This window comes from Emydura macquarii, unplaced genomic scaffold (genome assembly GCF_026122565.2).
Source record: "Emydura macquarii macquarii isolate MOO-44397 ecotype Brisbane River unplaced genomic scaffold, CSIRO-AGI_Emac_v2 contig_1348, whole genome shotgun sequence".
Lineage (NCBI taxonomy): Eukaryota > Metazoa > Chordata > Testudines > Chelidae > Emydura > Emydura macquarii.
This window is the reverse complement of record NW_027131485.1, coordinates 12,714,308-12,741,346: the sequence shown is the minus strand read 5'-3', so window position 1 is coordinate 12,741,346 and position 27,039 is coordinate 12,714,308. Positions and strand designations below refer to the sequence as shown.

At 45.6% G+C, this 27,039-nt stretch overlaps 1 protein-coding gene across 3 annotated transcripts; it reads left to right on the top strand.

Annotated features, from left to right (window-relative positions):
- Nucleotides 1–214: 214 nt before the first annotated feature.
- Nucleotides 215–27,039, top strand: IL20RB (interleukin 20 receptor subunit beta). 3 transcript variants are annotated; one of them, XM_067551216.1, is made up of 9 exons: nucleotides 3,574–3,647; nucleotides 3,949–4,281; nucleotides 6,387–6,477; nucleotides 13,288–13,414; nucleotides 14,757–14,947; nucleotides 19,326–19,450; nucleotides 23,932–24,082; nucleotides 24,448–24,593; nucleotides 26,000–27,039. In XM_067551216.1, exons 4-9 carry the CDS (start codon nucleotides 13,341–13,343, stop codon nucleotides 26,123–26,125), a joined length of 813 nt encoding a protein of 270 aa, XP_067407317.1. In that variant the 5' UTR covers nucleotides 3,574–3,647; nucleotides 3,949–4,281; nucleotides 6,387–6,477; nucleotides 13,288–13,340; the 3' UTR covers nucleotides 26,126–27,039. The 3 variants fall into 3 exon arrangements, with proteins under 3 accessions (XP_067407316.1, XP_067407315.1, XP_067407317.1); XM_067551215.1 differs by lacking the exon at nucleotides 3,949–4,281 and having other exon boundaries at nucleotides 215–3,647; XM_067551214.1 differs by lacking the exons at nucleotides 3,949–4,281; nucleotides 6,387–6,477 and having other exon boundaries at nucleotides 215–3,647.

Below are 27,039 nucleotides of genomic sequence, written 5' to 3'. Positions count from 1 at the left end.
GACAATTCTGTGAAGGATTTACCTTGTGCACTGGTGCAAGCTAGCATATTGCTCGACAACCCCAGGCAGCTCTGCATGGCATGTGGCTCTGACCGCCTCTATATAGCTCACGAGTGCAGCTGTTATGTTGCAGGCAAGGTCTGCCCCTTCTTCCCCAGCAGTTCTGGAATGGCATGAGAACCCTGGTCTTACTGACTCTGGAAGCAGTCAAGATTGAACACGGGTGCCTTGAAAACAAATGTGAACAAACTGTCCCTAAGCAGCACAAAGCACCTGTTTCCTTTCCTCTCTCATCAGTTGCTCTTGAGGGTGATCTAGTTTGGAGAGGAGTAAGCTGAGAGGGGATGAGCAAGGAAGATGAAGTGGTTACTTGGTAAAGTGCTAAGGATGAGCTCCTTCATGGCACTGAAGACCAGGCAGGTGCAGACTCCTCCCACTGACTCTGATGCAAGAATGAAAGGACACTTGCTGGAATTAAAAAGACAATCCATTTACCACTAAAAAGAAATCCTCTCCTTTGCAGCCTGTACCTAACCCTGGAGAACTTCTTGCCACAGGTGTCAGCCAGGTACACAGCTCTTAGTGTGACTGAAAAAAATCACTGGCCACGTCAAAAGAAAAATAGCATCTGCAGTTACATTAGCTAGTATAAAATGACAAAGGCCCCCAGGCTTCACCCTGCAGAACACAGTAAAATGATCACCAACTGAGATCAAGAGAACAGCAAGGTACACTGGAGACAGAGGAAACCTTGACTCAAAGTAGGATAGCAGACTGGCTTGACTAGTGGTCTGCTGAGATGAAGTTCTATTCAAGTATCTTGCTATATATATCCTCCCCCCTCGACAAAAGCTGTGTGAGTGAGCAGGAGACTTAAGACCCTGTCTTCATAAAGGCCAGTTTCCTTTTCTTCCTCCAGCTCCCTATAAATATCCTGGCAAATACCCCAGACCAGGTGGGCTAATGAAGTCAGCTAGAGATTCCTTCAATTGGTGGTAACTCTGCTCAGTCACCTTCTCCTTCCTTCTGGGGAGGGACTGCAGCTACAGCTGGAATTCAGTGACTTCTCTAGTCCTGGGGAGCACATGAAGCTACAATCACTCTTCTCTTACATTATGCAATGACCCACCCAACAAACAGGTTTGCTTTTGTATCAGTCTGAAAGCCCCCTCCTGGCCTTGAGATTGCACAATGGAGCAAAGATACTGATGCTAGCAGCTTGTCCCCCTTCCTCCCCGCCAAGCTCCTACAGTCTGAGACCCTTTGCATCCACAGAAACAGGAGGGAACAGTCCAAAAGTCATCCCCAAGTTCAAAGGAGCAATCGCATCATGCATCAGAGGGTTTCTCCAAGTATTAAAATATAATCCGTGTTCTCCACAGGAAAAAGCAGATCATCTGAAGGGGACAGAACCTCAAGCTGCAACAGAACAGGTTTAGAAATCAACAAAGCAAAAAGCAGGCAATGCTCCCTGTTGGGGAACAGCCCTGTTTGCAGCGCAGCGCAGGGGCAGGGGCCCAGCAGCAGGGGGAGAGGAGAGTGGGTCAAGAGCTCTGGGAGTAGGGATACTAAGGGGAGAGTTCTCCTAGCTAAGGTTAGGGGTACTAAAGGTAAGGCTCCCTGGGCTAGATTTAGGGTTACCAGGCATAGGGACTCCCAGGCCTAGAGTTAGGCCAGCTGGGGCTACTAAAGGTGGGGTCCCCGGGCTAGGGTTAGGGTTACTAAAGGTAGAAATCTGCTTGCTGACATTAGAGATACTAAGGGTAGGGATTCCCAGGTCAGAGTTAGGGTCATTAAGGATAGGGACTCATGGGATAGGATTTAACCAGGGGCCCATTTGGGTTTTCCTAGTTTTCCTAAAGGTAAGGCTTCCCTTGCTAGTGTTAGGGTCTGACACCCAGTACCTCATCTGACATCCTGTACCCCATGCTCACAAATTTTATACGGCTGTGAAATATTGTGCACAAAATTTGCCTTGTGAGGTATCATTTGAAAACCCATAACCTGCTGAACATCATTGTACTGCTAAAATGTATGTAACAACATTGTGTGCAAAGCTATGAGATTTTACTATGTGTTTATTATTGACATGTAATTCTTGGGAATGCCCAAAGATGTTTTTGAGCCAGATCATTGATTGGGGCTCATCAGATCTTATTGCCAGATAACAAGTGGTTACTGTGTCCAGGGCCTGGTTCAAAGATCTCTGAGTCTTTGCTGGTCAGGCCAGGCACCCTCTTTTTGTCACCAATTTGCTTAGCAAATTTGGTGATCAATTCTTTTGCAATGGGTTTATTAATATACTTCTGTCTCAAGTATAAATAGTCAAAATTGGTAAGGAGTAACTCTTTTTGGGCCACACAATAATTCGTGTGTTTTCCACACTGCAAGTTGTATTTAAGTTGACTGGCTTGGATTTGCTCTGTGTTTCGTGCCACCAGCTGTGTTAGTCTCTTGTCTTAAGCGATACCAGAGTTGATGCCACACCATCTGGCCTACACTTCACAAGCCCAGTCATCAGCTGGCTGCTGTGACCTCAGTCCCTTACACTTAAGGATTTAGATCTGTTTTCTCACACAGGGAGCATTGGAACCCCACATCCTTCCCCCCATGATTACCTTTAATATGAATATTCAGAGCTGTTGGTTTTCCAATAAAATCACCACAAAAGGGCCTGTTGAACTGCTATCAGGCAACCTTACCAGTGCCTTTCTCCTACAAAATCCAGATTTCATGGAGGAAACCAGATTTCATGGTCTCTGATGCATTTTTCATGGCCATTAATTTGATAGGGCCCTAATCATCAGACTAAATACACTCATGTCAATTTGATACAAACATGGCCACAGTAACTATGCATGAGATGAGTCCAACAAGACATGAATAAGTTTTCAGTTACCCAATGGCCTGACCTGGTCAGCTGCTTTCTTACAGACCGACAGCTCAAGACCCAAATTGCACACTTCCCTACAGAGCCACCTAGCCTGCAAGCATGACCAGGAAAACCCTGCCTTCACCTCACACTCTCTTAAAGTGATAGCTTGTAATTTTACACAGTTTCCAATATACCACAGTGCTGAGGCCTCTGGGAATTGCAAACAGGCCTGTACTTCCCATTGATTTCAAGAGGAGAAACAGGCCTCAAAAGCTCAAAACTTAACACCAGTATAAACAATGTGAAAACAATAGGCAAAAGAATCTGGCTTTACCTGTGCACTGGCCTACCTTAATACATGTAGTAGCTGTTCAGTTAAAACGGGGGCAGCCTTGTCTATTTTAACTGGGCAATTGCACAAACCTTTAGGAAGATGACTGTATGCAATTATCACTGACGTACCTTGTGGTTACACCCTCCTAAGCAATGCATCTGGCTATGTGTGCTGGATGCCTGTTTGTGGTGTTGCTCTGGTCATTACAGGAGCAGTTTCCACTCTGCAGTGACATCCACACAAAGTCTGCGTTGAGATTCAAAACCCCACTTTGCGCATATCATGGATTGACTGAATGCAATGGGATTCCTTGTCTGGGAAGAGGAAACTCTGAGTCAAGCTGCATGACATGAACCTGGGCAAAGACAATGAGCCTGAATGAAATATCCACAAGTCGCATCTTCATTCTCTGCACTTTGATTGCACCTCTTCTCACAGGTAAATGGTCAAAATACCCAAAGGTGTCTGTCACAGAACAACTACACTTGGGGGAGGGATGTCAAGTAACTTTTACAAATGTATTTTATTCAAATGACTAATTCAATCCAGTTCATCAAAGATTAGGAACAGGTGGTCTTCAGTTGGAAATCTGTCTCAGATGACACTGGAATAATCAGATTAAAAAGGGAATTCATAAACCAATTATAGAAATGGACTATAAAATCCAAAGGATTTCAATTTTGGGACAAGGGGCTCAGGCAGGTAACAGCTGTCTAAGATCTTTTTCTCGTATTCCCAGGTTTTCATTGACTTCTCAAAGGGTGGCCCTGCAAAAACCCTCTTTGGGCAAAACTGCCTTAATGATGGTTCTGTGCATCATAGCTGCAGGGTCAGAGCCTGTTTAAAGAATTTCGGTTACTAACATGTAGGCATGACCTGAAAAGTGAAGCACAAGGCTGTAGAGTTACCTTGGGAGACTGTAAGTGTTTTTACTGCCTACTCCTCTGTGCTGGGACACCAAGACCAAGACAGCTCCTATCAAAGAAAGTCAGTGGTAATCATCCCTTTAACGCCAGTGGCAGTTGGAACTCGGTTTCAAACCATCTGTTCCAGAACTCTTTAATCCCGTCAGGTAGGATCCTCACACAATACCTGTCTGCTTAGATTGATTGGGTTCTGTGTTTCCTAAATCTGTAGTCTCTGCTTCTGAATCATGCTGTGTCTTGCCCAGATGAGGCTTCTTCCTGCTCCATGCAGCTTTCAGCGATAGTTTTGCATGAGTCAGGAATAAACTTTCCCCAGATTCTTTCATTACTCAAAGTGCAGTTCTGATTTTCTGATATGAGGGGAGGAGGAGGAACCATTGACCCCATTTTAGTGATATGATTGAATGGTTTTTTTAAAATGTCTTCTGCACCCACTGAATGTGAAATGGGAAAGAATGTGATGAATGTTTCTAAAGTGTGACAGAACTAGCCCTATTTTGAAAAATTGCAAAAAAATCTCTCTCTTGAATTTTCCTGTGCATGAGGAGCAGAGACGTTATCCACAGTCCTCAGTCTGGAGTTTACAAAACTTGTTAGATCTTCCTATTCTCTTTCTCTGTTTCTAAATCATCTTCTAAAGGAGAAGCTCTGGCGTGACAGTCTCGCAGATGTATGAAATACCTCGATTAGAACAAAGCAGAGTCAGCTCTAGCTGAGAGCTCTCTGCTCATGCAAAGAATCATAGATTTTTGGCCAGAAGGCGCCATTAAATCATCTAGCCAGAGCTTCTGTATAACATGGGCCAGAGAACGAGCCAGCAGCAGAGGTTTAAGAAAACAATTTCTTGAACCAGTGGTTCTCAACCTTTCCAGACTGCCATACCCCGATAGCCTAAGCCCTGCCGCCTGGGGCTGAAGCATGGACTCCACGGCATTCTCTGTGGCACAGGGCCCCAGGCAATTGCTCTTTTTGCCACCCTCTAATGCCAGCCCTGCATTTGCGACCCCCCCCCCCTCCAAACCTGTCCCATGACCCCACTGAGGGTTGCAACCATCAGGCTGAGAAACACTGATCTAGATAGTAGATGTACCCCCCAGAAGAACTCTGCGTAACCCTGGGGGCACACGCACCCCTAGTTGAGAACCACTATCTTAAACAACCACTTCTTGGAGCAGCTAGTAGTGGCATACGTAAGAGGGGAGGCTATTCTTGATATAGTGGCTCAAATATAGTTACTTTTTAACCATCTCCTGCATGTTATTTTGGACTAAGTAACAGTGAAGAGAATGTAATTACATTCAACATCCTCAGGGAAAGAAAGGTACCAAAATCGAGCCCAAAGACATTGACCTTTATGAAGGGAAACTTCCCAAAAATGAGGAGGCTCAGATGGACCTGAAAGTGAAAAGTGAAGCAATTAAAACCCTTAGATTTGGCATAGAGGCTACTTAATTCTGTCACAGAGATTCCCAAAGGGCAATGCAAAACCCTAAATAAGGAAAGGGAACCGAAGGCAAGAAATGAAGCAGAAGGGCAAGATTAATAGATTTTAAGGCTAGAATGGACCCCTACGTTATCTAGTCTGACCTTCCTCATAACACAGGCCCGTTACCCCTGCCCTGAATCCAATGACTTGTGTTTGAATAAAGCATCTCTTCCCAAAAGGCAGCAGATCTTGATCTGAAGACATTAAGAGATGAAGAATCCATCACTTCCCATGGTAGGGGTTCATTATCCTCACTGCTAAAATTTGTTCCTTATGTCTAATTTGAGTGCATCTGGCTTTAACTTTCAGCCATTGGTTCTTGGTCTGCTTTTTTCTCTTAGATTAAAGAGCCCTTAGTACCTGACTTTTTCTCCCTAGGGAGGTATATCATAATAAAACTCTTTGTCTCTCACTATAAGGCATTTTCTTCGGTCCTTGAATAATTTTTGTGTCTCGCTTCTGCACCCTCTCCAGTTTTTCAACATTTCCCCCCCAAATGTAGACAATAGAACTGTATGCAATATTCCAGCATTGGTCTCACCAGTGCTATACACAGAGGTAAAATCTCAGACTTTAGGCCCAGAAGGGACCATCATGATCATCTCCCTACTCCTATTCACTATTCCCTTACTTATGATCGCATTAGCATCTCCTTTCTCCCAGGGTTTAACCACAGGATTTTCTCATCCTTTCTGATGAGGCATCTGTGCCAGAAGGGTGGGCAGGGATGCTAATAAATAATTGTTTGTTTGTGTATTTAAACAGAAAAATTGAATGAGGTGTCCTGGGTGTTGAGTGTGTGTTCCTGGACCACAACCTGGGGATTGACTCTGAGACCTCACAAGAGGACAGAGAGGTATAGGATGACCTTTAACCATTTGGCAAGTGTCTTTTATGATTTGTGGTAATTCATTTGAGGAAATCTTTTTCTTGCATTCCTCTGTCATACTGGTTACACAGTTGTGCCTCTGGCTTCAGACTATGCGCTATACTTCCCAATTTCTCCCTCTAGTTTACAGTTACTGATCTGGTGAGAATGTACCATAGGTTTGCACATGATACTGCAATAAGGTGATTGTTAAGCAATCATTCTGTGCAGGCCACTGAAGTAGTCCAATTTATGGCTATTTTCGACTTGTTCTTCTCAGTGACTGGTTTATTGGTGTTTTTAGGTGCTGGTCTAACATAGAATCATAGAGTTGGAAGGGACCTCAGGAGGTCATCTAGTCCAACCCCCTGCTCAGAGCAGGACTAACCTCAGCTATATCATCCCAGCGAGGGTTTTGTCAAGCTGCAGCTTAAAAACCTCTAAAGATGAAGATTCCACCACCTCCCTAGGTAACCCATTCCAGTGCTTCACCACCCTCCTAGTGAAAAACTTTTTCCTAATGTCCAACCTAGACCTCCCCCCGTGCAACTTGAGACCATCGCTCCTAGTTCTGTCATTTGCCACCACTGAGAACAGCCTAGCTCCATCCTCCCTGGAACCCCCTTTCAAGTAGTTAAAGGCTGCTGTCAAATCCCCCCTCATTCTTCTCTTCTGTAGACTGAACAAGCCTAGTTCCTTCAGCCTCTCCTCATAAGTCTTGTGCTCCAGCTCCCTAATCATTTTTGTTGCCCTCCGCTGGACTCTCTCTAACTTCTCCACATCCTTGTTGTAGTGGGGGGCCCAAAACTGGACACAATACTCCAAATGTGGCCTCACCAATGCCAAATAGAGGGGAATGATCACTTCCCGTGATCTGCTGGCAATGCTCCTACTAATGCAGCCCAATATGCTATTAGCCTTCTTGGCAACCAGGGCACACTGCTGACTCATATCCAGCTTCTTATCCACTGTTACCCCCAGGTCCTTTTCTGCAGAACTGCTGCCTAGCTCGTCGGTCCCCAATCTGTAGCTGTGCATGGGATTCTTCCGTCCTAGGTGCAGGACTCTGCACTTGTCCTTGTTGAACCTCATCAGATTTCTTTTGGCCCAATCCTCCAGTTTGTTTAGGTCCTTCTGTATCCTATCCCTACCTTCCAGAGTATCTACCACTCCCCTTAGCTTAGTGTCATCTGAAAACTTGCTGAGGGTGCAATCTATCCCATCCTCCAGATCATTGATGAAGATGTTGAACAAAACTGGCCCCAGGACCAACCCCTGGGGCACTCCGCTTGTGACCGGCTGCCAGCTAGACATGGAGCCATTGATCACTACTAGTTGAACCCTATGCTCTAGCCAGTTCTCTATCCATTTTATAGTCCATTCATCTAACCCATACTTCCTTAACTTGCTGATAAGAATACTGTGAGAGACCGTATCAAAAGCTTTGCTAAAGTCAAGGTATATTACGTCCACCGCTTTCCCCACATCCACAGAGCCAGTCACCTCTTCATAGAAAGCAATCAGATTGGTCAGGCATGACTTTCCCTTGGTGAATCCATGTTGACTGTTCCTGATCACCTTCCTCTCTTCCAAGTGCCTTAAAATGGATTCCTTGAGGACCTGCTCCATGATTTTTCCAGGGATTGAGGTGAGGCTGACTGGTCTGTAGTTCCCCGGTTCCTCTTTTCTCCCTTTCTTGAAGATGGGCACTATATTTGCTTTTTTCCAGTCATCAGGGACCTCCTCCAATTGCCACGAGCTTTCAAAGATGATGGCTGATGTGATTTCAGAACCATTGGCTAACTCCCTCAGCACCCTCGGGTGCATTGCATCCGGCCCCATAGACTTGTGTATGTCCAATCTTTCTAAATAGTCTTGGACCTGTTCCTTTAGCACTGTGGGATGTTCACCTCCTTCCCATTCTGTGCCGCCCAGTGCAGCAGTCTGGGAGCTGACCTTGTCTGTGAAGACAGAGGCAAAAAAGGCATTGAGTACCTCAGCTTTCTCCACATCCTCTGTCACTAGGTTGCCTCCCCCATTCTGTAAGGGGCCCACACTTTCCCTAATCTTCCTCTTGTTGATAACATACCTGTAGAAACCCTTCTTGTTCCCCTTCATATCCCTTGCTAGCTGCAACTCTAATTGTGCTTTGGCCTTCCTGATTTCATTTCTGCACGTTTGAGCAGTATTTTTATAATCCTCCCTAGTCATCTGACCAAGCTTCCACTTCTTGTAAGCTTCTTTTTTGTGTTTAAGTTCACCAAAGACTTCTTTGTTAAGCCAAGCTGGATGCCTACCATATTTGCTATTCTTTCTGCACATCTGGATGGTTTGTTCCTGTGCCCTCAATAAGGTTTCTTTAAAATACAGCCAGCTCCTTGGATACCTTTCCCCCTCATATTAGCCTCCCAAGGGATCCTGAGGGAGTCAAAGTCTGCTTTTTTGAAATCCAGGGTCCGTACCCTGCTGTTCTCCTTTCTTCCTTTTGTCAGAATCCTGAACTTGACCATCTCATGGTCACTGCTGCCTAGGTTGCCACCCACTTCTACTTCCCCTACCAAATCTTCCCTGTTTGTGAGCAGCAGGTCAAGAGAAGCACGGCCCTTAGTTGGCTGCTCCAGCACTTGCACCAGGAAGTTGTACGCAACACTTTCCAAAAGCTTCCTGGATTGTTTGTGCTCTGCTGTATTGCTCTTCCAGCAAATGTCAGGGTGATTGAAGTCCCCCATGAGAATCAGGTCCTTTGAACGGGAAACTTTCCCTAGTTGACCGAAGAAAGCCTCATCTACCTCATCCTCCTGGTCTGGTGGTCTATAACAGACACCCACTACGACATCATCTGTATTGTTCTTGCTTCTAAACTTAACCCAGAGACTCTCAACTGGTTTATCTCCAGTTTCATACTTGAAACATCTTGAGCATTTTTTGGTTTTGTCCCATTTACTGCACAATGCTGATTTATTTCCTGAGCAGCCTTCCCTCTGTGCACTGAATGGAGCAGGAGTCCTGTGGCAAGAAATAGTGGGTGATCATGTAGTTAACAATCATCATAATACATAAGCAAAAAGGGTCCTAATTAAGTTTGCATGTGGAAACTTGAGTCTGGCATTTTCTAACCTTTGAATACTTGACTTTACAACCACAATAACTTCATTTCTATATATGTTTTCTGTACATAAACTCCTTGTTAAAAGAAAGAAATAGAAGCCAATTCTGTTGTATGTAGTTGTGACCCCCTTCCTGTCTCATGGATTTGGACCCTTCACTTCCAACACTGCAGCACAGACCTCTAGCACTTGAGCTGAAGGATTAACTACAATGGTTGTTATCCGTGGTGAACCAGCTACTTGAGAAGGGTGTGTGACGAAGTGGGTTACATAAACACCAGTAACGCTGTTTTGCAGATAGAGTAGTTGAGCACTTCGATTTGGCAAGCTTTTTCTGGGAGTTAATCTAGCAGAAAATCTGGCCTCTTCCTAATTTGTGTTATCTCTCAGTTGTGTAGAAGGCGTTGCCCAATAGAAATTGCTTCAGTTTGTAAGAAAGCCCACACTTAATACCACCACTCAGAAGAGGAAGACTCAAATGTATAATATGTTGGTTTTTTAGCACCACATACTTAGCCCTAAACTGCAGGACAATACATGTGGATGATCCATTGCACCTTTGTTCACTCCAGAGTAGTTTTGTGTGGCAACCTGAGGTGAGGTGCCAGGACAGTGCTGATAGAATGTGCGTGGGTTTTGGCAGCAAGCCAGGAACAATGTGTACTGAGCAAAACACATAAGGTAAAGGTAGATTTTTTTTTCAACATTTTATAATTTTCCCAAATCAGATTGTGAAATAGATTAAAGGGTCCAACTAACAGCACAAAAAGTAATGTAAATGGGGAGTTACCAACAAATAGGGGCATTGAGGTTCTACAGGAATTTGTTCTTGGCTCAATGGTATTCAATATCTTTATCACTAATCTGCAAGGAAATATAGATCACACAAGACTTGGTGGAGTGGTAATCAATTATACAGTACAATCTAGACTGAATGGTAAAATGGGCTCATTTGAATAACATTATTTAATACAGTTATATGTGAGGGCATACATCTAGGACCCAAGAATATAGGTAACATGATAGGACTGGAGACTGTATCCTAGAAAGCAGAGACTCTGAAAAAGGTCAGGGGTCCTGATGGACTCTGATTGAATATTATCTCCCATGATGTGATGGCTAAGAGGGCTAAAATAATCCTTGGATAGATAAACGGGACTATTGTTAGGAACAGGGAGGTGGTGTTACCACCTGTGATGTATATAAGCCTGCACCAACTGAGAAGGGGTTAACTAGAGTGTGAGAGGTCAATTTACCCACCCTTCTTGTACCTGGAGGATGTGTCAGGCTCAGGGAGGAGTTGAAAAGAAGGAGTTCAGAGCAGGTGGAAGGAGGGGACCCAGGTGCAAGGTGGTCTGGAATGCCCTCTCTGTGGGAAGGGCCTGCTAGAAGCCAGGCAGAGAGAGAACTGTGAGAAAGCTACAGGAGTGCAGAGTGTGATGGGCTGTGGGGAGGGGGCAAGGCCAGGGAGACAGCCATTTGGGTTGGCATTCAGAAGAAGAGCAGGGAACTCGAGATGGACTAAAAACTTAAGTCTGAGGTGTACAGAAGTTGCTTAATTTGTATTCTGTCCGGTTTTTGAGTTCCGATGAGGGGCTCCTGGGAGAAGCCCTGCAAGTCACTGCTCTGGAAGAAGAATAAGGCTAAAGAGAAGCCCAAGAAGGGTGGAAGTTGTGTTGATTGACAGTATTCTGTTGGACATTCTTTGTTTGGAACATCAATGAGAGGGGACCAAGCCATAGGCAGTCTGGTCTAGTGGTCACAGCTACAGTAGTTGGTGAGCAGGGGTCAGAGGACTCACTAGAGCTGGGTTCTTAGAATTACAGATCATTGCTGGTGCTGCACAGTTGTTAATGCTGCTAGTGCTGGTATTCTTGGAGCTCCAGTGTTAGCTGCTCTCGCAGAGCGCAGCATGTTGATTCAGTAGACCTCAATGTTGTTCATAAAAAAAGACTGTAGGCTCGGTTCAGTGCTGAAGACAGTCGGCCAGGTTTATTGTCAGCAAAGCATGGCACTAGCTCCCTGTCCAATGAGTCAAAGGGATACTAACTTGTATGCCCATGACAAGGTAAAGGCTCAGTCAACATAACAGGATGTTTTCCCCTCGCCCGATGCAAAGATGCTCCTTTTATACACACAACTCATCTATTGCACTCCAGGTGTTGTTAGTTACCACCCTTATCCTTGCTAGTTGGAACAAAACATCCTCCTTCATTATCCTGCCATCCGATCCTTATCTTATGATGGATCAGTTTGTTCCTGTCGTTACTTGAGAACTCTGAGTGCTCTTGTAACATCCTCCCTAGTCAGGAATGTGCTTACTTGGTTAGCCAATGCCTGTTGTGTGACCATTCTGCCAAGGCCAGGCCTACTCTGGTTCACAGCCTTTGGTTCACACTGTCAGTTATGTTTAGGGCTCCAGCAAGGCCAGTACGTTCAATAAGCAAAAGTGGGGGGTCATAGTCAGGCTGTGTTCAGAGACCAGAGATGAGAGGTAGTACCAAGCTGGAGGCAGGAATCAGGCCGTAGTTGGAGACCTAAGCTCAGAGTCAGGAGGCAAGAGTCAGGATCAGAGTCAGGCTGGGATCGGAGACCAAAGGTCAGGAGACGAGGTGAGTCTGGAGTTGCAGCAGACCAGAAGAGTATGTGGTTGTCCAAACAACTTCTTGGGGCACCCTCCAGGCTTAAATAGGGTGCTGGGCCAATCAGAGGACTGCAGGATACTGTCTCTCTGGGTCCCTTGGGCAGTACTTCCTATGTCACCTACTGTCCACAGTGCTCCCCGGTTGCAGGGCTGTATGGTCTTCCGATGGCACTGGGGGAATATCAGCTGTCCCAGGCTCTGCAGATCTGAGTTCTAGTCCATGGACCCTGGCAATCAATACCTGGAAGGGGAGGACCTATCATGAGCTGGCCAGAGGGCCGAGTCATCATCATCATACCACAGAGCTGCTGACCTACCATCACATGCCAGGAGAGAGGGCTCTGGGATAGTGAGATAACAATAAGACCCTTGCATATGGCACACGTGAGACCATGCCTGGAATGCTGCATGCAGGTCTGGTGTCCACACTTTAAGAATCGGAAGGGGTTCAGAAAAGAGCTATAATATTTATCTGAAGTTTGGAAAACCTCCCTCACTGTGAGAGGCTTAAGAAGCTCTGCCTATTAAGTTTATTCAAGAGATAACTAGAGGGATCTTAAATGTAGCAGTAAAAGGTAGGACAAGATGCAACGACTGAAAGCTGAAGTCAGACTAGGCTGGAAATAAGGCATTGAGGGGAGTTAACCATTGGAACAACTTGCCCAGGATGTGACAGATTCTCCATCACTTGGAGTTGCTCACTCAAGATTGGATGCTTTTCTAAAAGGTCCAGTTTTATCTACTATTTTACTGACCTCTTCAAACAACTCTAATAGAGTGGAGAGGCATAATTTTCCTTTACACAAGTCATGCTGGTCTGAGTCCCTATCATATTACAGACAGCTGGGTACTTCATCATTCTATCTTCAGGTATCATTTCAACCTACGTGCTAATTTTTAAAGTCCTTTAGAGTGGCAGTGCTGGAGTGAAATGACGAAGCATGTTCATTGTTTCAGAGCACAGAGTTACAAAATCCTTCCCAACAGTGATACTCATTTAGCAACTGGTCACAGCTAATTATTTCTCTCTCTTTGGTTGAATCCTAGACAAAGAAACTCTGCTGCCAGCCCCTCAGAACATCTCTATCCTTTCCATCAACATGAAGCACTTCCTGACTTGGAATCCAGTGATTGTCCCTGGAGATACTGTGAGATACTCTGTTGAGTTTCAGGGGTAACTTGCCTGTTTTTTCTCCCCTCTCTGGATGCTAGGTAGACAAAAGCCCTGTGTCGCCTATACATGGCATACTTAGGTCTACGCACATGGATGCAGGAGAAAGGTGACAGCACCATCAATAATAATGCAAAAGTGGGAAAATGCCATTGGCTTTATGTGGAGCCTGCCTGCAGCCCATGCCTTTGTCATTAATTGTGTGTGGTTTGGATTACAGGAGTGCCCACTATGTGCTTGACGCTTTTCACGATGCTATGGAGACAAAGTCTCTGCCCCAGTGAACTGACACTTTAGGAAGACAGGCAACAGACAAATGGGGGAGGGCACAGAAAAACATACAAGTGATTTTTTTTCCCCAGCTGGTAGATTATTTTGGGAAACATACAGGAGGGTTCTGAAGAAACACTCAGTAGAATATTCAGTCGCCTTGTTAAAAAAAAAACTGTAATGCTAAAAGCATCTGTGCAATCCCTGTGGCTGCATCCTGAGCTGTGAGTTCATTCACTCCAGCTTTCTCACTGACCCCAACGAGGCGTTTTCTCAAGTAGACCGTCACACATCTCTCTAACAGATACACTCTGAAGAATAAGAGAGGCTGGAGAAGCACCTGTATTGCATGTGTATTGTAATCCACTCCCATTATTTTAGCCCCAGGGTTCCCCATCGATGACAAACAGTCTCAGTTTGTGTGATAGGCTTCTGATTCTGTCAGAGTTTGTCCACACTTGAATTTTTAGTTGTGTTTTAACAAATACTAATTTGTGTGATTGTAAATTCTAGTGCAGACAGGACACAAACATTCATTCCTAATTATGTTTGGAACACGAAGCTGCATGACTAGCTACAAACAGAAGAATACAAGATTGGTGAGACTGGGTCCATCTAGCTGTGTCCAGTCTTCCGACAGTGATCAATGTGAGATGCCTCATAGGAAATAAAAAGAACAGAGCAATCATCAAGTGATCCATCCTTGGCAATCAGCAGGTGGTCCATTAGTGCACTAGAATTTGTGATCCTGTAAATTAAAACATGACTAAAAATTCAAGCTTAGACTTGCCCTTCAGGGTGAAATTCTCCCATGGCAGAGCCCAGCACATGGCCTGAGAGCCATTTAAACTCCATGTGCCTTGTGCTTGTGGCTGTATGCTCTCCCTCTGCAAATGGTGGATGTCATCCTTCATGCACTTCTGTAACAAAGAAGAAAAACCTGAAGTAGATTTCTGTACCCAGGGGAAACTGATTCTGGGTAGAGTCCTTAGAAGATATGGGATGATAAAGGGGTGGGGTAGTGGCATGTTATTTTATCCTGTGTTGCCTGTGTGCCTTTCTTTGCTTTCCACAGGGAGTATGAAAGATATTATGCCAATGAGAGCTGGATAGCCATCAGTGAGTGTTCGCTCATCATTGTGACCCAGTGCGATGTTACAGAGGACATCTCTGCCACCGTACCCTATAACCTACGTGTGAGGGCAAACCTAGGTTCTCAGAGTTCAAAGTGGAGCACACTAAATGGTCTCTTTAATCGCAAAACGAGTAAGTTCTCTCTCTTCTCCTGAAAATCACATCACCACCTGGGATGAGCAATATAAAATGTGTTCATTTAAAAAAAAATTGTTTTAACGGATGTTGAAACAGCAGATCAATTCACACTGTAAGTACAGGGAGTAAATAATGAGTTGCAGTTGTTAGTGAGTATTTGCATATTACTATCTCATTACTGATACATAATAAAATAGATACTTTTTGTTTACTAGTGATCACTTAGACTTTTTAAAATCAGTGCATATCAATCAATGTTATTTTAAAATGAAATTCCTTAACAAAAGTAATACAAATCTTAGAATCCTAGAAATCCAGGATGGGACCTTGATAGATCATCTTGTCCTGTCCCCTTCATTGATGCAGGACTAAGTGTTATCTAGACCATCTCTGACAGGTGTTTGTCAAACCTGTTCTTAAAAACTTTTGGTGAGAGAGATAATACTATATCCAGAGGTAATTTGCTCTAGTTCTTAACTACTCTTACAGTCAGGAAGTTTTACCTAATGTCCAACCTAAATCGCCCTTGCTGCTATTTTCACCCATTACTTCTTGTCCTGTCCTCAGTGGTTAAGGAGAACAGTTTATCACCCTCCTCTTTAGAACAACCTTTCACCTACTTGAAAACTGTTATTGTGTCCACCCTCAGTCTTCTCTTCTTCAGACTAAACAAACCCAATTTTTTCAGTCTTTCCTTGTATATCATGTTTTCTATATCTTTAATCTTTTTTTTTGTGGGGTGGTTTTTGTTTTGGTCTCCTCTGGACTTTGTCCAATTTGTCCACATCTTTCCCAGGGTGTGGTTCCCAGAACAGGACATAGTACTCCAGCTGAGGCCTTATTGGTGCTGAGTAGAGTGAAAGAATTACTTCTCATATCTTTTTTACAACACTCCCACTAATACATAGCAGAAGGATGTTCGCTTTATTTGCAACAGTGTTACATTGTTGACGCATGTTTAGTTTGTGATCCACTATAATCCCTGGTCCTTCTTTGCAGTACTCCTTCTTAGGCAGTCATTTCCTATTTTGTATTTGTGCAATTGATTAGTCCTTCCTATGTGTATGTGATGGCCCTTTGATGCCTCCTGCTGGAGGCCTTGCAGTCCTACCACACTCCACCCCAGAAAAGGAGCAGTGAAGGTGGGTCCTCCAGGCCAGCCTACAGAGGCTGCCGGGAAGCAGCCAATCAGAGCCCAACAGACTCAGTTAAAAGGAGCTACAGGAGCTGCTGAGCAGGTCAGTTGCTGGTTGGGACCAGAAGGGTGAAGAAGGAGTGGAAGGCTGTGGGACTCCACAGGTAAAGAGACTGGGGAGAAACCCTGGCCAAGCAGGGATAGGACTGGGAAGCTCTCCAGACTCAGAGGCCTGGGAGAGAGAACCATGACTAAAAGAGGGCAGAGACTGTTCAAAGTTCTCCAGGCAAAGAGGCTTGAGAGAAGACCCTGAGAAATCAAAACAGAGATGGAGAAACTCTCCAGGCAAGGAGGTCTGAGAGATACCCTTTCATGCAGGGAACAGAGAGACCCAAGAAGGTGATGGCACAGAGTGGGAAGCAGCCCAGGGAATGCAGCAGTAGCATTTAGTAAAGAAAGCAGCACGTGGCTGCTTCATATAGGATCTCTGGATTGGGACCTGGTGTAGTGGGTGGGCCTGCTCGCCTCACCGGGAAGCGGCCTAAGCTCCGAGAATGGGACAAGTTTTGTTTTGGAGCCTAAGAAAGAGGCTAGAGTTTAAACAGGCCCAGAGATGGGGCTGAGGACCCTGGAGAAGGCCAGCCATTAGTTGGACTGTGTTACCCTGGGAGCGGTTCCTTCAACTAAGTCTAAAGAAATGGAGGTCTGACACTGAATGAGGGTAACTCAACTGCCTGATGAGGGTAACTGCCAACAGAGGGCACCTGTGAGCAGAGAAAGAGTGCAGGTTCACACACTGCCCACAGGGGGCACTCACGGCAGGCGAGTAGTTCTCACCACAGTGTAGTACTTTGCATTTGTCCTTATTGAATTTCACCCTATTTATCAATTTACTAATCTTAACACATAGCCAGAAATTACTGGTGGCTCACCTCAGGCGGGGCTCAAATTGGACCAGGTCACACCGGGTCTAGATCACACATTTTTGAGGCAGCATCTTGTTCCTCAGATTCTCATTTTTCATTTTAAAGAAGAAATGTCCTCAGCCCTTCTGTAGCGGAGAACTCCTTGCACATGTGATTTGATTGCACATTGCTGAGTTTGAACACTGCTATGCTGTCTGTGATAGTGTGGGGCAGTGTTTCTGAATCTTTTAAGTAGCAAGTACCCTCTAACTTCTGAAAATTTTAATAAGTACCCCAACACTCAGTTTTCTATTCTGAGAAATACAATCTTTTCCCCCTTTACCGCTGGACGACTGTATTTCTCGTAAAGCAGGAGAGTTCTGAGTTCTGCAATGCTATGTGGCTGTGGCAGATCACAAAACCCCCTGCTGTTTCTCCCCCCTTCCTTCTCCCCTTCCTCCATATACGAGCAAAGGTCAATGCCAGCCAATCACTATGGCTTGTTGGCAGGGTCACATGGTGTTCTCCTCACACAGGTGGAAACTTGTGAGGTATGAGCAGGAACTAGCAGCCCACCAGAGTGGATAGCAGCGCTCCCCAGGGCCATCCCTAGGGGGGTGCGGGCCTGGGGCAAATCACACTGTGTGGGCCCCTCTTAAGGTTTTTATACTGGTAAAATCTGGGACTGTCATAGTTGTCAATTTCATTGCTCAGCTAGAGCAGTGAAATTGATAAGTAAACCTGTGAGTAGAGCCCAGCTGCAGGACTGGACTAGTTGCTGGGCTCTCCACCTGGCTTTCGGGGCACTGGGCTTTGAGCCAGGGAGGGGAGCTGCCACCTGGCAAGTTGCAGGCAGCTGCCACCTGGCTGCCAACCCGGGAGGTGGGCAACTGCCACCCAATCCAAGCTGGGGCAGAGGAGGCTTCTGCGCAGGTGGGACCCGGGGATGTGGGCAGGCGGCAGGCAGCTGCTGCCCATCCTTTAAGCCAGGGCGTGGGAGGCTGTCTCTTGCTTCAGAGCCGGGGCACAAGTGGCAGCCACCCAGCTGTGAGCCCAGCTTGCAAGGCACAGGAGGCTGCTGCCGGGCTCCCACCTGGGAGCTGGGACCGGGTGGGATGCAGACAGCTGCCGCCTGGGTTCCCAAAAAGCCAGCAGCTGCCGCCCAGCTTCTCAGGACTGGGGCGGTTGCAGTCTACCTCCCAGCTAGGAGGTGGGACCGGGCGGGAAGCCAGCGGCTGCTGCCCACCTCCCCCAGAAACTGGCGGCTGCTGCCCGCCTCCCTTCACTGTGTTTTTTGCCGTGTACCCCCTGCCTGTGTCTTGTGTACCCCCAGGGGTACACGTACCACAGGTTGAGAAACTATGGTGTGGGGGAATGAATTCCAGCAAGTGCCTTTCTCTACACATATTTGGCCAGAGGAATGTTCTCCTTCCTGTTGTGGGGAGAGGACATTGGGCCAAACAACACAGGATGCAAGTTGCAGGGAATGTGTGTGTGTGTGTGTGTGCGCGCGCAAGCGCATGCAAAGGTGACTCAAAGGTCATCTCTGCATTGCCCTGATCCTGCACTTAGCAACCCTTGCTGTAACTTAAATATGTGTATGTTTCAGTATTTGATAGTAGAGTGTCCAAATCTTGTTCCTATAATACTGCAAACCTGGAAGGCTTAATTCCAGAACTGTACCAAGCCTTGAATATCATAATAGCCATGAAACAAGAGTAATTTACAACAGTGTTACACATAATACTGCAAGAATAAAAATCACACACAGTCGGGAGGAAACAGATGGCCTGATTTCCACCCACAGTCCCTACTGTGGTCAACAGGAGCTGCAGGGTTGAACACTTTTGAAAATCACGCCAGTAGAAAGCAGTGTCAGAGAAAGAGGTTTCAGACCTTGTGTTCTGGGCCTTTGGACAGAGTTAGCAACCCTTGCTCAGAAGAACCAGTATGGTCTGGTTTCTCAGCGCCCTCTGCCCTAGCTGGTTCTGCTGTTATTACTTGAATGGGGCCTTCAAACAAAACAATTCCTCCACCACACAGAGAACATCTCAAGTTTGTGCAACTCAGCTATTGCTAAATACCTGGATCTGTTGATAAAATAAAATCCACCCTTGCCCAAGGGGCTGCTACTATCTCAAGAAACAAAGCAGGGTAGAGAGAGAGATCAAAGGAAACTGCCTCAGTGAAGTAATTGGCTGCCAATACTCAGCAGTGACCGTTGAAGGGCAGTCACAAAATGGAGCATTTCCTGCCTCTCTCTGAGTCTGGGAAGGGGGGGGGTTAAGAGTTGCCTTTGGTGGTGGTAATGGTGCTGCTTCTGTGTTGACAGCTTTCCTCACCCCACCCATGATGAAAGTCATTGCAGACGGGTATCACTTACTGGTGGAGCTGGAAGAACTGGGGCCAGCCTTTCAATTCCACATATTCTATTGGAGGAAGGGCCAGGAAAATGAGGTGAGTTCTGCCTGGGCTCTCAGGTGAGAATGGAGAGCTCTGCATGGCTTAGTGCATGGAATGAAAGTGCATGGAATATTCTTGTGAGCACAGCATCCCTCAGTCCTCTCTGTTCCCATACTATAGTATGTAGCAACTACGATCATGAGCTTATTGTGGTGTATGCAGTTATGTAACTGGAAAGGAAGTCCCTGTCCAAGGCAGCCTCCATTTTTGTGTTTCACTGTAGAAGTCACAGAGCAAATCTCTCTCACTCTTATAGAATGAACAAAGTCTCTATGTTTAATTTTTTATTAATGAGGTATAAGCCATCCGGACCAAGAAACATTCACTTTGCTGCGTGTGTGTCTGTGTCCTGCAAGTATGGCCTATATTCTTTGTTCCTAGATGTATATGTCTACATTTAGCCATGTTCAGACATATAGTTTGCTGGTGTCCAGTTTACCAAGAGACCCAGAGTGCTCTGAATCAGTGACCTGTCCTCTTCATTATTGACCACTCCACCAATTTTTGTCTCATCTGCAAACTTCATCAGTGATGATTTTATGTTTTTTCCAAGTCAGTGATAAAAATGTTGGCTAGTGTAGGGCCAAGGACTGATCCCTGCAGGTTCACACTGAAAACACACCCACTTGGACTCATAGACCTTTAAGGACCAAAGAGACCATCATGATCATCTAGTCTGACCTCCTGCACTAGATTATCTCTAATCTCCACACATTCTCAGTTCTTAGTGGTCCCACCTCTTCTTTGCTTATTTTCTTTTTATTTATATGGCTAAAGAACCTTTTACTATTGGTTTTAATTTCCTTTGCAATATCCATCTCTGCTAGGCTTTTGGCAGTTCTCACTCTTTCCCTTCGCTTTCTGACCTCCAAGAGGTAGTTTTCCTTGTTGATCAATCCCTTCTTCTATTCCTTGAAGGCTTTCTACTTTCTCTTGATAACCTGCTTGAGATGCTTGTTCATCCAGCTTGGTCTGCAACCCTTCCCCACAAATTTTTCCCCTTTGCTTGGGACGTAAGTTTCAGATACTTTGTCAAAGTTGCAGAAACTAATTCCAAGCCTCTACATTCAGATCCTTTTGTTCTTTGGGCCACTCCACTTCCTCAATTAATTCCATTTATTTTTTAAAGATTGCGCTGCTGAAAACAAGGACCCTCACTGCAGATCTGTTTTTGTTTATCCTTCCTTTTAGTTTAAATTGAGTTAATTCATGGTCACTTGGACCAAGGTGGCCCTCTAAACCAGTTCTATGAGGTGCTTGCTACTTACCGATACTAAATCTAAAACGGTATCATCTCTTGTTGGTTCCGTGACTATTTGGTGAAGAAATCTGTTGGCTATCACAGGAATGTCTGGGCCCTACCATTATTTCAATCTATATCTGGAAAATTAAAGTCTCCCGTAATCACACAATTCCTAGTGGTATTAATTTCATTAAAAATATTAAAGAGGTCTCTATCCATATCCAAACTGGATCCTGGGGGTCTGTAGCAGACCCTAAGCTCTATCCCAGTGGAACCACAGTTACCTTTCTTCCCCAGAATGATTTGACCCAAACAGATTAGGTTTTATCCATTCCATCATTTCAAATTTCTTTACAGTCTACGTTGTCATTAATGTTCAATGCTACTCCACCTTTACCTTATTTCTGTCTTTTCTGGACCACATATACCTTTCCAAACCTGTACTCCAGTCATGATACTATTCCACCATGTTTTTTTCCCCCTATAACGTCCAGTTTTGCTTCCTGCACCAACAGTTCTACTTCCTCCATTTTGTTACCAGGCTCCTTGCATTGGTGGACATATATCTTAGTAGTTTCTACTTGGCTTCCCTCTGATTCCTTGTCTGATTAGGTACAGTCATTTTACTGCAAGTATCGCTTACCTGACTATTGCTATCAGTGGTACTGGCACTATCTTTCCTCTTGCTGTCCATTCTCCTACCCTCTGATGTTCCTTTTTTCATTGCTGTATCCTTTTACTTGATTCCCCCCCTCCCCCCACACACACACTCAGCATTAGAATCATGTGTAGAAATTGCATGAGCATCTCTCAACCATCTCCCCCAAATTCTTAATTTAAAGCTTTTTTTAAATTAGTTGTGCCAACCTCCATCCCAGAAGTCTGTCTTCCTCCCTACTTAGGTGGAGTCCATCCCATGAGAACAGTTCTCTGTCTATGAATGCCTCCCAGTGGTTGAACTTCCCACAGCATCATTGCCTGAGCCAGCTGTTCATCATAATCTTGTCTCATCCTGAGCCCATCCTGTATACTAAATGACACAGATGCCCTGTGGAAAAAATGCTATATGATCATGTAATTAAAGACTGTGGCCTTGTTAAATGGGTGTAGCTTTGCCATGTAGACTACAGGTGGGGTTTTAAACCAATTTAATCCTTGCAAACCTATGTGTGGATGCACCAATTTTGATTTCAGTCAGACTTATTTCAGTTTAGCTTTTAAGTTGATTGGGAATCACTTAAGCTAAACCAAATTTACCTGATTTAAACAGGCACAAAAGCAACCACGCAGAGGTTTGAACCAGTTTAACTACATTGATTTTAAAAACGCAATTTAAATTAAACCAAAGTCAATTTCCTATGTAAAAACATAATGCATTCACACAAGGGGCAGGACTGAGGATACCTGGACAACTCTAAGTATGGCATTTTCTAACTTCTGACTTTGCAACCTTAATAACCTTTTAACACAAATGTTTTGTAATATTTAATTTTATAGATTTGTGTTTTAATCTTATGTTCAACTATAACACTTCCCCCTCCCCATGTAACACGAGCAGGATGTGAGCCCTGCATCGTTAGCTACCATTTGAGTTGAAGGGTTACTCTTAACTGGTAGCCGGAGAAGCCTCCTATCCGCTATGGACCAGCCACGAGACTAGAGGATGATATATAACTCACTGAAACAGCATGTTATATGTGCAGGAGTCCCCCATTTTACAGACAGAAAACCCAAGCACATAATTTCACACATTCATTCTCAGAGGCAGTATAGCTAAATGGCTGAGACATACATCTGTAATATTAGAAGCCTGGGTTCAGTTCACAGTTGTACCAGAAATGAGCTTGTGCCCCATGTTAATTAGTGCTTTGTTAAAATGTGTGGAGGCTAATATTTGTTTTCCTCTTAGTATAGGAATATGTGAGGATTTATAGAAAGGGTTGTGTATTACAGAGAAGCATTAACAATCATCAGTAGAGGAGATGAGGTAGACCCCATGATGTCCTGGCTCCCAGCTCAATGCACCTTCCCCCTGGAGAAAGGTATTGTGATGGGGAGGACGTTCTGATTTTCTTGTGTGCTATTTATAATTCTGTGCAGACTGTATGTATGTGGCACCTGGGGCTCAGCAGGGCCTGCTGAGAGCATGCACATTGCATCTGGAATATTCACAGAATTAAGAGCAACTAGCAAAATGTGTGTTATACAGCTTCCTCTACTGGCTGGTGCACACAGGGGATAACAACCTACTCTTGCTATTAGTTAGCAGAGTCCCTCCTGTAGCATAAGTGATAGCAATGTGTGCTGTGGGTTCACACCCATTCCGTGGTTCATTACAGTTGCAAGTGATGGAATTCCTTAGTTCTTTAATTTAAAATATAGAAAAAAAACCTGAAAAAATAATGAATTTCCATGCAAAACAAGTATGTTAAACCTCCCACTCAGCCAGTCAGGGGCAAGTTGTTGTTTGAACGTGTGGCAAAAACCAGAAATGAGGGACACACAAATGAAAATGAAATGATGTAGGCTCCTTCCCTCAGCAGAAACAACTTTCTCTCTCTAACCTCAGTGTTGTAATGCTGCATCTCATATGTAAATAAAGTGAGGGGGTCCAAAACGATGTGAAGTGTAGGGGACTTTAGTCCAGATTCAGGGGTAGAGAATGCTGCCCCCATTCACTCCTTCCCCTTCTTCCCTCACTTGTCTCTCACATCACCATGTGAGAGCTTGTTCCTCTCACCCACAGGCCCTGGTGCTGGCCAATGAGTTCTCACACATTTAATGGGCAGGAGTAGGGGCTTGGCATCTCAGCAGGAGCTTGGGGTCACAGAGTTCTTCCTGCCTTCCCTTGCACCCAGGGTCACCCACCTAAGACTCTAGACCCAGTGGCCCTCTCTTCCTTCCCTCTACACATGGGGAGATGCTTTCATAAGCTCCTGACACAGGCACTCGCTCCACTTAGGCCTCTGCTTGCCCTTGGCTGATGGTGCCTTTCATTCTACCCCCTTCTACACTGTGGCTGTCCAGTCTCACTCTGCTGCACTGTTTCCTACCTCATCTCCCCCTCCATTTCCTCTTTCTATCTGTTAGCACCTAAGTTCCAACTCCCTTCTCCCCATTCCTCTCTGACTCCCACAGTCCTTTCACCCCACAAATCAGACTAGCACTGACCACAAGCCCCCTGCTCTCACTGGGCCCTGGACTCTGATCAGTTTGTCATCGCCTCTGGTAGATGCACAAGAAGACTGTGAAGGAGATCAGCTCTGTGGTGCACCTGGACACCATGGAGGCAGGAGCTGACTACTGTGTGAAAGCCCAGACATACGTGGAGGCCATCAACAGGAGCAGCAACTTCAGCCAGATGCAGTGTGTTGGTGTACAAGGTGACCAGACTTTCTCACCATTTTGAGACCTATTGTACCAGACGAAGCATGGTGCAGTGACTTCACGCAGCTGCCCAATCTGCTTGCCTCTCCTCTTCGCTTCCACCTGCTGTCTCTTGCCTTGTACACAGAGCCAGCTGCAATTATTTGTTTCCTCAAGGGGGGAGGGAATTCCTCCTTTTTCCCACTGTCACCTCTTCCCCTGCACTCGCAGAGCAGTGTTTGATTCTTTTGGACCTCATGGCGCCCATTGGGGTCAGTGAGAAGGATGGGCCTTGCATTTCTCTCAGAATCAGGATCTGTAGCTACGAAGCTTGCCCTCAAAGGCTCTCTGCTAAAGTCCTCCTTCCTTCCTTTGTCTCTAGATGGCGGGTCTACATGGCTGACTATTACCGTGGTGTCCTTTGCTGGATTTGTTGTAGGTGTCTTGGCCCTGCCTTTCCTTGCCTGGAAAATGAGTCAAATCTTCCAGTATTCCTGCTGCCCAGTTGTTGTCCTACCAGACACCCTGGTAATTTTTGTCTTTCTTGCTATTTCTGGGAAGCTGTACGTTTACAGGAAGGAAGATGCAGATTGAATGAGTGGGTGTGGATGTTGGAAGAGTTGCTCCTTCCAACCGTTAAAAGGGAACTGAAATCCCGAGGGGAATGATTGGCATATTTTCAAACGCAGTTGCCTGAAGCTGGCTGGGTGCAGAAGGCTTCTGACTATACCCGGGAGCAGGCCAGAGTTTTGGGCTGTTTGTCTAGGCCTGCCTGTTAAGGAGATTCAGAGCAGCATAAGGCCATCCGGACTGCACCAGCATAGCAGAGCACATATTGATGCAGCTTACTGATGTGCATTGCACTAGAGGACTGCACTGCGGTAATGACACCAACACAGTTACACTGAGACAATCATTCTCAGTGTGCATGAAGCTCTCAGAACAAGCTCCTTTCCGAGGACATCATCCTGGCCCTGTTCTGCCTTGCCTCGCTCCTGTGCTCCTGCATTTGTTGGGAGAGAATCAGCCAGTGAGGCTGTCTCTTCCCCCACTTGCTCAGATGGGGATTTCCCAGGTTGGAAACTAGTCCACTTTGCAGGCTGGTAAAGCCTATCCCCTTGGGAGTCCCAGCCTCAGCTGTCATGGCCTAGACAGCTGTACTTTGGCCATAGAGGCTCCCCCAGTGAGGTGGACAGTGGCATCCCAAGGCAGGCACCTATCTGGGAGCCTTGCTGGCATCATAGACTAAAATCCATGTGAACTGGAGCAGAAATGCTCGGAGAAGGGAGTGGAGCAGAGGGCACTGATGATACCCTTGATGCTGATCCCACCTAGAGCCATTGCTTTGCTTTTGCTGCCCCTTTTGGCCAGGTGGAGAGCTAGGAGACCCACGTTACTCAGGAAGGCTGGCTCAGGGTGCCCCCCATGGAAAATGAAGCCACTTGTACCCCAAGTTATTTAGGTACCTTTGAACACCCTCCCCCCATGACCTGAAGGCCATAATCCCCTGAGAGGGAGAGGAATTCTGCCAGACAGGCTGAAGGGAATCAATCGGAACCATGGGATTCCATTAAGAAAAGGATAACTCAATCTGTCTATTAGGAGAAGCTTCCTGCTTCCTAAGCACATGGCTTGGTCACTTCATATAAGACTGAAGGAAGCATTAGAAACTATACCTTGGAGAGCGACTCTGCAAGCGTGGCCTGAAATTAATTAAATGACCCCTCGCTTCTCTGGGTGAGAAGGAAGCAACCATTTCAGGGGTTCTGGGCCCTGCAGAGCTGGGACTCTGGGAAGCTCTGCCAGACCAGTCAAGAGGGGCCTTGGAGGGGAAGCCAAATTTAGGAAGAAAAGGTTTCTGGCTCCAAAACACCCTTACGGGGCCATGCTATGTCTGCCCAGATGCTTTGCATGGCATTTTTTTTTGTTTGCAGAAAATAACCGAGTCCCCTGCAAAGTTAATACACTGCAGGAGTGAGGAGACTGAAGGTTGTGACGTGGCTGTGCACGTGATCCCCCCCGAAGAGATACTCCAGCTGTGGATACAGGATGCGCTTTAAAGCTGCCCAGAGAACAGCCACCCTGTAGAAAACCATCTACAAACGGATCTGGCCCATTGTGCACAGGGAGCCTGCACACCTCTCCCACAGACTCGGTATGTCTATGCAGAGGGATCCATGTGAAACTTTTTGGGGTGTCTGGTACCTCGCCGTACGCAAGTCGTACCAGTAGTGTGCACACGGGACTCCAGTTCTGTTCCCAGTTCATATTGTTGTGACCCTTGGAGCCCCTCAAAGCCAACTGGCATAGGGCCCTCATACTGTAACTCACATCACTGCCCCAACACAGTCACAATATATGTATCTCAAAAGTGTCATGTAAGGTATCCTATATAAACTGGTGACACACTGGTCCCCCCAAAAAAACACTGTGATGTATGTGTGGGTTGAGTACAAAGAGTTATAGATGTGTCCTGGAAATACATGCTTAAAATGTGTCTGGGAGGTAGACCATAAACCCAGCCTGCCCTAGAAAAAGAATGCGTATTTACCTGTCTGACCAGCTCGGTCACAGGCAGAGGACAGTGGAATCACTAAGACATCAAGCTAAACAAGTAGGGGGGAAGACTGTTTAACAATCATACTGGGGGACAGAATCTACACCCCAGGAAGCCTTCCTGGCTCTTGAGACAGAGACAAAGGACTTTGAGTAATATAAGGGGAGCAAAAAGACCTTTCAGTTATCCCATCACAGAAGGGACAGCACCCTTGATCTTATGAAAGCTGGAGCACCCTACTCTGAAAGGCTAGGAATGCTGGTACCTATATCAAGTTAAGAAAACTGCTTAGGAAAGAATGTAACTTTTTAAGATTACGTTCTAGTCACTAGAAAGCATATTTTATTTTGTTTTGTTTGTAACCATATGTGTCTCTCTGTCTTGCTTGGTATCAATTAAATCTCTGTTCTTTGTTAA